At 37.4% G+C, this 10,122-nt stretch overlaps 1 protein-coding gene across 4 annotated transcripts in view; it reads left to right on the forward strand.

Moving 5' to 3' along the window:
• Positions 1-10,067, forward strand: part of FAP (fibroblast activation protein alpha) — a 38,369-nt gene extending 28,302 nt beyond the window's left edge. For all 4 annotated transcript variants that reach the window (XM_032114645.1, XM_032114648.1, XM_032114647.1 and 1 more), the window contains 5 exons: positions 1,972-2,071; positions 5,051-5,115; positions 7,065-7,137; positions 7,394-7,467; positions 8,797-10,067. In XM_032114645.1, coding sequence (XP_031970536.1) covers positions 1,972-2,071; positions 5,051-5,115; positions 7,065-7,137; positions 7,394-7,467; positions 8,797-8,898 — 414 coding nt within the window. In that variant the 3' untranslated portion in view covers positions 8,899-10,067. The remainder of the gene's footprint in view (positions 1-1,971; positions 2,072-5,050; positions 5,116-7,064; positions 7,138-7,393; positions 7,468-8,796) is intronic.
• Positions 10,068-10,122: the final 55 nt, after the last annotated feature.

Raw genomic sequence — 10,122 nt, forward strand, 5'->3', positions numbered from 1 at the left:
GAATCACTGTGTGCTTGACTGGCTTTGCAATGGTCATTAGGGATGAATCTGGGTCTGAGGGGTATACAACATTGACAGCTTTACCGAGTGGAAAAATTGGACAGTATGGGAGTCATTCCAAATTATTAGCCAGTCTGTTTTTCATCTTTGCTTTTTTCATGTATTTTGCTTTGTAATGCTCCCAGAACCTTAATAGCCAGATGTATTGCCTGATCTTAGACAGTACATGAGCAGAGCAGAGTTGCTAAAATCTTTCTATGAAGCTTCTACCAACTAATATTTAAGTTACTTTGGTACAGTTACTACTGTAACACCAGAATAAATTTGGTACTACATGGTGAAATTAAGTGACACAGACACTTAGAAGTGAATAATTCTAAAGTGACATTAGGTAATTTAAGGCCACAAGAAAATATTTTCGTTTTTAAATCACATCATATTTTATTTCACCACAACGTTTCCAGAACCAACTAAGAGCTTGCACACATTGTGTCCCAGTAGTGGACATAATATTAAAATAAAGGCACTACTGCCAAATCCATCAGTCCTTTTTTCCAATTTTTTTCCAATTTATTATACCATTTCCTGGTTGGTAAACTTTGAAAGGAGTTGAAAGGTCTTTCCTCATTTATAGGCTGCAGCTTGGTGGGTGTGCATGAACTCGTGCTTTCAGACTCACCAAGCTCTTCAAGATAGCAAAAGCTCTTAAATAACCACTAAAGCAATTTGTGTTGCGAACTCTATCTCTCGGCCTGTTACAGTGCATAGGTTTATCTGCCCAATCCTAATCGCTTTTTAGCCTTGTGGACTGATTTTTTGAAAGATCAAATGAGCAAATCAAATGAGTTGGAAAAATTATATTAAATTACTCTTTCTATCAGTATATCCCTCACTATCATTTCAAGCTGGAATATCAAGAGGAAGGATGGACTAACTTAACTTACGTACAAAAAAAAATATTTAATAGTTCTGCTTATTTCCCTTAGTCTTTCATATGCTACTGAAGTAATCTTCAGAATTTTTCATGACACACCATATTTTTGTCCCTTCCTCCATTCCAAGGTAAACAGAAGCCCATTATTTTGCAAAGACTTTATATGAGTTTTTCCAACCTCAGTTCCACATCCTGTGGAGAGACAAACCAAAGGCTTTTTATTTATATTATTTTCCTGTCTCAGCAACTGGCCTCACTCAGTTTCACAGATCTATTCTTATGTCCAGGGTTACTTATTACTTTACCCTACTTCTGGCCATGAACTTATTCTTCCTTTCTGGGTCCCAGTTTGAGGAATCAGGCCAGAAAATGCAAGGAACAGTGGTAGGCAACTGGGAGGAATTGCTCCTTCCTGAAGTAAATGAGTCTATTAGTACTGATGATTGAGTTGGTTCAATATGCCAATCTTTAGCAAAAACTCAGTAGTTTGTTAAAGGAAGAAAAAACCTATAACTCTTCTTGGAGGTGCACCTTGAAAGGATGAGAGTCTATGAATATAAGTTGCCAGAAGGAAAGTTTTCTTTTGGTTTTAGGAAAAAAATTATGCCAATAGTGATCATTGTTGAAGCAGATTGAGTAGAGAGGATGTGTACTATGGATGTGACTGTGATGGGTATCGTTTACATCTGAAGTTAGCCTTGTTTTGAGCTATAGATTGCATTAGATTACCATGAAGGACACTACCAACTTAAATTTCTCTGTGATTGTAAGTGGTAATAAAAGCAGTATCCTGTGATAAACATTGAAGAAGTAGAAAAAAGAAATTATTCTATAAACTTTTCTGATCTCTCTCACAAGAAATTACATCAGATCCATTTGAAATCAATAAATTAATTTCAGAAAACCTCAACCTTTTGTTACTTTGTCCTTCATGAATTCAAAGCAAATTAATTAATTCGGCATTAATTTATATGAGTTTGATTCAGAAAACAGAATGATACACCAGGAATTTTAAACTGTCTGTGATTTCTTCCTAGTCCTATGGTGGGTATGTAACTTCTTTGGCACTTGGATCTGGCAGTGGAGTATTTAAATGTGGAATGGCTGTGGCTCCTGTTTCCAGCTGGGAATATTACGGTATGGAAACTTGTCATAAATACTGACTTGGAAAGCAAGACGTAGCATTTAATGACTTCTTAAATTAAATCATTGCAGGAGATTGGCAATTTGAAACACAAAGTCATTCAAATTACCTTGATTTAAAACTTTTAAGACCTTAAGTTTAATGTTTTTCTTGCTTAAAATAACTGACTGCAACTGGCAGTTTGGAGCTGACTTTGTCACAAAGAAGGTATGCCTGGATACTTCCATATGCACTTCTGTAACAGTAAGTGTATAAAGCCCTCTTAATAAACTGCTATTAAGGAGTGATCTGCCTAAAAATCCTGTTAAAACATTATCACTGAATTCAGAAACAGCTGAACTGATTTATCTGCCAGTAACAGAATCGCAGTACGTTTCAACTTCTGACACCACAGATGACCTCTGTCAGGAGTCAGTATTTCTGATGACTGCAAAGTGGTTTCCCAAAAGCAGTGGAAAAGAGAAGGGCTATTGTGTTTGATACAGTATTTTTTTAATTAAATAAGTTTTCCTTTAAATATTTCTCAGCCACCCCTCCCTGTATTGTTGTGTTGCAATACATGTTTTATTTATGTTTATGGAATTAGGCTCCAAGCTATTGAGAGGAAAGAACTCTGGGAATATATTCCCAAGGCATTCCTGTGTGTATAAAGCAGGCACATAGTCATACTTGCCGACCTGTTAAGCTTTTGGCATGGTGTAAAGGAGCCTTAGTGTAAAAAAAATCATGGCATGAATGTTTTCAATGAGTAAAATGTAGCACTTTGAACACATTTACTTAGCATATGGTCGTTTTCTAAGAAGTCTTGGTTATGAGAAAGTTTTTTGGTTAAATGGGAAAGATTCCTTCCCTGACTGCTAGCACAGACATTCCTTGTATTTATGGTGTTTTGCAAACAAAGGGGAAAATATTTGTATGACACAGGAAGCATAGTCTTCATGTTTTCACTGGCATCAAGATATTTTAAGACATTTTTACTCATGATCCCAAAATTATTTCCAGAATGCAGGCATAAAGCACTGATTTTGCAAAAGTGCCTTAATAAAAGACAGGTAATAAAAATTTTTCCCAGTATTACAATTCAAATGAAGTTTTTAAGATGAAGTAGATTAGACCTGCACCATTGCAACCTTTATGTCAGCTGAATTTTCTGGAGGCAATTAAAGAATCTTGCTGAAAACACTATAAGATCCAAACAGGCAAATGTACCTCCACTAAGGAAGGAAGGAAACAGAAGGAAGTCATGAGTCATAAGTTTTGGCAAACAGATCATGCTAACATTAGGGTGAACTGTGTTAGGGGCAAAACTACAGGATGTTACATCCTTGAGTCTCTGAGTAGTATCAATATGTCAGAGGATGTACTGGCCCCTAGAGCTTCTAAATTCTGTCCAACCCTCTTTCAGATGCACAGATGAGATTCTGGACCATAATCTTTTGTCAGAAGCTGTCCCACCCCCCTCCATTTTGAGTCAGAGTTCATAACAGCTGAACAGTTATAAGATGGAAAGGAAAATTCCATTCAGGGACAAGGTATAGTTAAAAGAATTATATCTGTGACTGTTTTATTAAAATTTATTTAAATTCATCTGGTTTTCCTTCTTCAATAATTGACAAGCTGAATCTTCCACTTAGTCATTATAATGCAATTCAGCTGACCTCTGTGGACTTGTTGTAGCTATACTGGTAGAAGTGAGTGGAAAAATTGGCTCAGAATACTGTAGAAATGCCAGCCATTCTGAAAAAGTCTATTTTATTGAAAACTTAAGGCCAATATGGTTGTTTGACATTGTGTTGACAACAGATATTGCACATTTTCTGTTTTCATGGAATGATAAAGGATTTTGATAAAAGATAGGCTACTTAAATTTTTTTGGTACTTAGTTTATTATAAATTATCTTCAGACGCCTTGCTTGGCTGATCTGGGAGACACAGTACATATCTTTAGCTCTCAGTGGTAGCACAGGTTTATGATACATAATGAGCCATGGGAACAAGAGTATATTGATTCATTTTCTTTTCCTGGGAAGATTCTCATTTCTATTTTTTAACAAAATTTTTCTAATACAGTGTATCAAACTGGGCAAGGTAGACAATCCTAATTCCTTAATGATTACAATGACCATCACCTGACTTTTGAGAGGGAAAGATGACAGCTCTTCTTTGTCAGAAAGCCCTGATTCCGTTAAATAAATAAAATTCTTGTAATCCTGCAGCTTGACTGCTGAATATGTGTCAGTTACTCTTTCAAGGCAAGGTCATAAAGAAAGTATTTTTCTGATAGTAACAGCTGCTGTGTCAGTTTTCCATCAATTTTCATAACAGCTCCCAGTTAAAGTACAAATACCGAGGCAGCTCAAAGAGAGATGTTTCTACTGATTTCTTGGTGATGGATACTGTTCAGTTATTCACATTTATTTTGTCAAATCTGTTACCAGTCTTTGTTATAGTTAGAAAAAGGAATTGAACAGAGACCTGAACAGCAATGGGCCACCTTTTCAGTTCATGCCTGTATCCTTTCCTGTTCTCCCTGGTTGCTGCATATATACATTCAATAGGAAGAGGACAACATGCATATCCATATTTACTGTTTATACACATACAAATCCTCGGCTCCTGTTTTTAAGGTGTTAGAATTAGTCTGTGTCATCTTTCCACCATGCGCCTTTATTGGCTCATTGCCTCATTCAACTGACTTCTGGAGTTCAACTCAACAGCGTAAAGCAGTATCAATTAATTACCTTTATCCACAAAACCTATAGATGAGTATAAAACCACTATTTCTTTGAAGATGGAAAACAGTAAATAATTATCCTTCATAGCTGATTTTTAAAATATGCTTAAATTTGGTGTATTATGGGGAAACCAAGCAGAACAGACAGAGTTACACATCATTTATTTCCTATGTGTCATTGAAGCCACAAAATATCTGCACTTTCTTTATCTACACCTTTTTTTTTCTTTAATTTCAGCATCGATCTACACAGAACGATTTATGGGTCTTCCTATAAAGTCTGATAATCTTGAGCACTACAAGGTGAGAATTCTGTTTCTGTGCTGACCTGCCTTAAATTTGAATCACACTTCCATGGATAAGTGGAACAGTGAAGAAAGAAAGTGGCCCACCAGCTCTCATGGTACAGATCTGCTGTAGCTAAGCTACTGCCGTGAAATTCTTGTCTACATAATTAATTGTGGGTTTGTATTTATAAATCCAAAAAATGCTAAATGGAAGTCCTTCTTTTCTTACTTGGATAAGTCAGACTGTTCTGCCAGTGCAAACCATTAGCCTAGAAAAGAACTCAAGTGAGAGGGATTAAAATGTTGATGTTGATAAGGTTTTGGTTGGTACTGTTAGCTGTAATATGCAAACTGCTTCACGCAAATTTAGCTCTCTGATGGTAAGATCATAAGCATACTAAATTATCAGAGCAGCTTCCCCTACCTGGAACAGGTTGCCATTCTTTTCTTCACATTGATAGGAAGTCTGTAGTTTCCTCTAGCAGCACATACACCAGCTCTGGATACAGAGAGGCCTGAATTAACATCCAAAGAACTTAGTGGAAAGACTCCTGTTAAAGATTTGAATTGTGTTCTCAGTATGTATTTCCATCCCAACTCAAAGAACAGAAATGCTCAATACCAAACAGCTCTGGTAGAGCTGTCTGTGTAGCCAGGAATTAGAGCATTCTGGGAATGACGTGACTAGTGCTGTTCTTTGTATGACTTGGCCCTTAGAAAAGACACTAAATATCAAATTTGTTTCTGATAGTGTAGAGACATTTTTGACAGCACAGAGAGCTACCTGCTGCAAGCCGAGCTTGCACAGGGATCTTCTACGGACAGACATCATCAATATGGCGCAGATTAATATTCTTTCTCCTGCTAGTGTTTTTCATAACACATACAAATGATGTAAGAAAAAAACAGTACTTATTTGTAGGTATTCCTGTCCTGAAGCCAAAGTCACAGATCACAGATGCACAGAATCATTTAGTTTGGAAAAGACTTCTGAGATCATCAAGTCCAGCCATTAACCTAACACAGCCAAGTCTGCCACTAAACCATGTCCCCAGGTGCCACATCTACACGTCTTTTAAATACCTTCCCAGATGGTGATTCAACCACTGCCCTGGGAAGCTTGTTCCAATGCTTGACAACCCTTTCCCATGAAGAAAATTTTCCTCATATCCGGTCTAAACTCCTCTGGCACAATTTCAGGCCATTTCCTCTGGTGTTGTTGGTTGTTGCCTGGGAGAAGGGGCTGACCCCCAGCTGGCTACAACCTACTTTCAGGGAGTTGTAGAGAATGTTAAGCTCCCTCCTGAGCCTCCTTTTCTCCATGCTAAACACCCTCAGTCATTCCACGCAGGACTCAGTCTCTAGGCCCTCCCCCATCTCTGTTGCCCTTCTCAGGACACACTCCAGCACCTCGATGTCTTTCTCGTAGTGAGGGGCCCAGAACTAAACACAGGATTAGAAGTGTGGCCTCACCAGTGACCAGCACAGGGCGATGATCACTTCTCTGGTCTTGCTGGCCACACTACTTTTGGTACAGGCCAGGATGCCACTGGCCTTTTGGCCACCTGGGCGTGCACTGGCTCATGTTCAGCTGTTGTCAACCAACACCAACAGGTCCTTTTCCACCAGAGATCTTTTCAACCACCCTTCCACATGGCCCCTAGTGCTGCATGTGGTGGTTGTATCCCAAGAGAAGGACTCGGCACTTTGCCGTGTCGAACCTCAGACAATTTGCTTTGACTCATTGATCCAGCTTGTTCAGATCCCTCTGTAGAGGCTGATATATATATACATATACAGCCATATACAAGGCTTCTATTGTAATCTCAGATTGATACGAAGTCATTGCTGTCATGTCAGTTCAACTGTTTGATTGTTTTTCTTCTAGATAATGAAAGCCTTTCAGCACTGTGAATGAGTGGTTTAAATTGAAGTTGCTGAACTGTTCTTTTTTCCTCTCAACAGAATTCAACTGTGATGGCAAGAGCAAAGAATTTCCAAAACGTAGAGTATCTTCTCATCCATGGAACAGCAGATGGTGAGGTTTGCAAATGGCAAAACAAACATAGAGCCAGAATCACTTTGTTTGAAAAACATTAAGCATCTATCTTTGATTGGGTCAGGACTTAGATCTTTGGTAGATTTCCATATGACCTATCATAAGATGCTTGCTCATTCTTACTAAAGTCAACTGTGTCTCTTGATAATTAGTGGACACAGCTAAATGCACTATAACTTTATGCTTTCGTGGTATTAACATGTTTCAACAGACAATCTCTTTTTTCGTTTTTTAGATAATGTACATTTTCAGAACTCAGCACAAATTGCAAAAGCTCTGGTTAATGCACAGGTGGATTTCCAGGCAATGGTAAATAATAGACTAATTTTTATTTTGAAAAGTGGTTTGTAACTTTATCAATAAGCTTATCAGATATTTGGCAGAGTTTTTAACAACTCTGTTCAACTGAACATGCTTCAAAATTTGGCAATTGCTAGTGCATTTGTTATTCTTCATAAATAACTTCTCAATTTCTTTCTCAAAGGATTTGCCTGCTCTTTTTTTTTCCCCTTGCCCTTTGGACGCTAGCAGGATTTTCCTCTTGTCGAGAATAACTTGGAGGCTTTTAAAATGAGCCAGGGAGAAGAATAAGAATCCAGCCTCCTTATGAGTGTTTTTGATACCTAGTAAAAGAGGAAGATGAAAGAGCTGGCTTCTGGAGCCAAATTGTCACTGGTTGTGGTAGACTCTATCTTGAATTGAACTTGCCTGCCACAAGCGCGAAGTGAAACAAGCAAAAAAGGTGTAAGGTATTCAAATAGTATATCCAGAATCAGCAAAAAAAGTTCTCTGAAAAACTTATATGGGATAGCAGGTCCAGGCAAAGAGAGAAACATATAGGCAAGAGGTTGCAGAATATAAGGGAGAAATAAACAGGGGAAATGTAGTTCCAAATTATATGCTAACTTCTGCTTCCAAACTGTTTTTCCCAGGGCTAATAACCAAAGTTATTAAACATCCTGGCCTTCTGCCCAAGTCTGGTTTTGCAGGGCCATGAACTCCCCAAAAAGGGATCACAAGGATTTGTAGGCCCTTTTGTGTATTACACATTTTCTGCCTCCTTCATTGATATTTAGCAAATCTGGGTTATTTCTTAAGTATCTGGAATACTGTCTGCAATTGTAGTCATTCTGGTTCAGCAACTGTGGAATGGCAGATACTTCTGAGTTAGCATAATTCATATGTGTGTTTTATTTCCAGTACACCATTTACAAGGTTCATGGCCCTGGTGCAATGCAGGATGTTTTGAATAGAATTCAAACAACATTTAGCTGAAATTTTTTTGCTTAGAGCCCAGTATTCATTCCTAAGAAAGACTCTTACCCCTATTGCCCAGGCCATGGAGCAGGTCAAGAGTATTTCCTCCCTAATAGCATCTCAAGGCTCTTTTGTCTGACTTGATACAACTGGCTTGTAAGTACTGAGGCAGTACTGCTTACTCTTAAGTAACAGAAGGCTTAGAAACTTTTTCCAGCAAGAATATTAATATATTAAGGAATCATCAAGTTCCTCTGTTTTCTTGAGCCATCCACTTTCTTCTGTATGGCAATGAAATACATTTTCTGTATTGTTTAACTCTTGCAGAATTGAAAACATAACATAAGGAGTTTATGTTTTGTTTTTGTTTTTTTCTTTCAGTGGTATACTGATCAGAACCATGGAATTCCAGGCCTTTCCAGCAAACATCTCTACACACATATGACCCACTTCCTCAAACAGTGTTTTTCTTTGTCAGAATAAGTAGGCTGCTCAGATCACACTAAGGCATCTGAGACATCTCTGGGAGAATGAAATGATAGCAGTCCCCAAGTTGTATAGCTTTCAGGTGAATTGATCACAGGAACTTTGAAATTTTAAACTTGATGTTTACATCCACTTTTGATATTATATATTAGCAAATGTTATGGTAACAAATGTTTTGACACATTTGATATCTGTTTGACAGAAAAAAATAAATCGGAATGTAAAAGGTCTTGTGCATCTATTGCCAAATTGCTTAAACTTACATTCTGCAGTCCACAAAAGGTGGTTCATTGCAAGTGCACACTGTCAGATTAATATGATTGCATTTGTTAACTAGAACTGTAAAATGGGAAAGGACAAAGGAAGCAGTGCAAGCATCCTAACAAGATCCAGTTTCTCAAAATTTATTTCCAACTTCTTGTAAAGAATCCAAGCAGGGATAGGAACACACAGTATTTAACACTTATTAAGAGTACTGAATGATTAGTTCAAATTTTATTCAACTCTTATTTGAAACCTTGATTCTGCAAAACTCTCAGTGTTCAGGTTTAAGCATGAAAGCAGGACATTCATGATAACTATTATATATCAGTGGCTTTTTTACCTGTATTCAAAGTATGTGAGCCATATTGACCCGTTTTTAATTTCTAATTATCACCTCAGCATTCAAATTGATCTCAGTGTCATTCATCCCAGACTGGAGGGGAAGGATCAAAGGATTGTGCAAGCTTTCTTTGCTTTGTTTCTAGAGAAACTATTCTAGGGAGTCTTTTAAGATTGCTAGAAGCTAATAATGATTGGAATACTTGTATTCTTTTGATTAGTAATTAAACCAGTCCCACCATAATATAAGAATATTAACAAGATAATTGGCAAGAGATCCATTGTAGATGAAAAAATTCCTTGATGATGTGTTTGAAAATTTCTGAATTAGTCTACTGCATAAGAACCATGGTCTTTCTGACACAATATCTCATCTTTGCTATTAGCTGTTGAGAGTACAAAATAACCTGAAATAGATTGTGTTGACTTCCCACAAAGCAAGTTGCTTCAAAACTCTCAGTCAGAGACCAGTTGCTGCTTTTTTGTCGAAAAGCAAGGGTTTTCATTTGACTTTCTTGACAAAAACATGGGGTTTGGCCAAAATAATTAAAATGTGGAAGTGATTTGCTATGTAACAGCTTCCTTCGTTTGTTAATGGCAATATCAAATCTGATTTTC

Source organism: Corvus moneduloides, chromosome 7 (genome assembly GCF_009650955.1).
Source record: "Corvus moneduloides isolate bCorMon1 chromosome 7, bCorMon1.pri, whole genome shotgun sequence".
Taxonomy (NCBI): domain Eukaryota; kingdom Metazoa; phylum Chordata; class Aves; order Passeriformes; family Corvidae; genus Corvus; species Corvus moneduloides.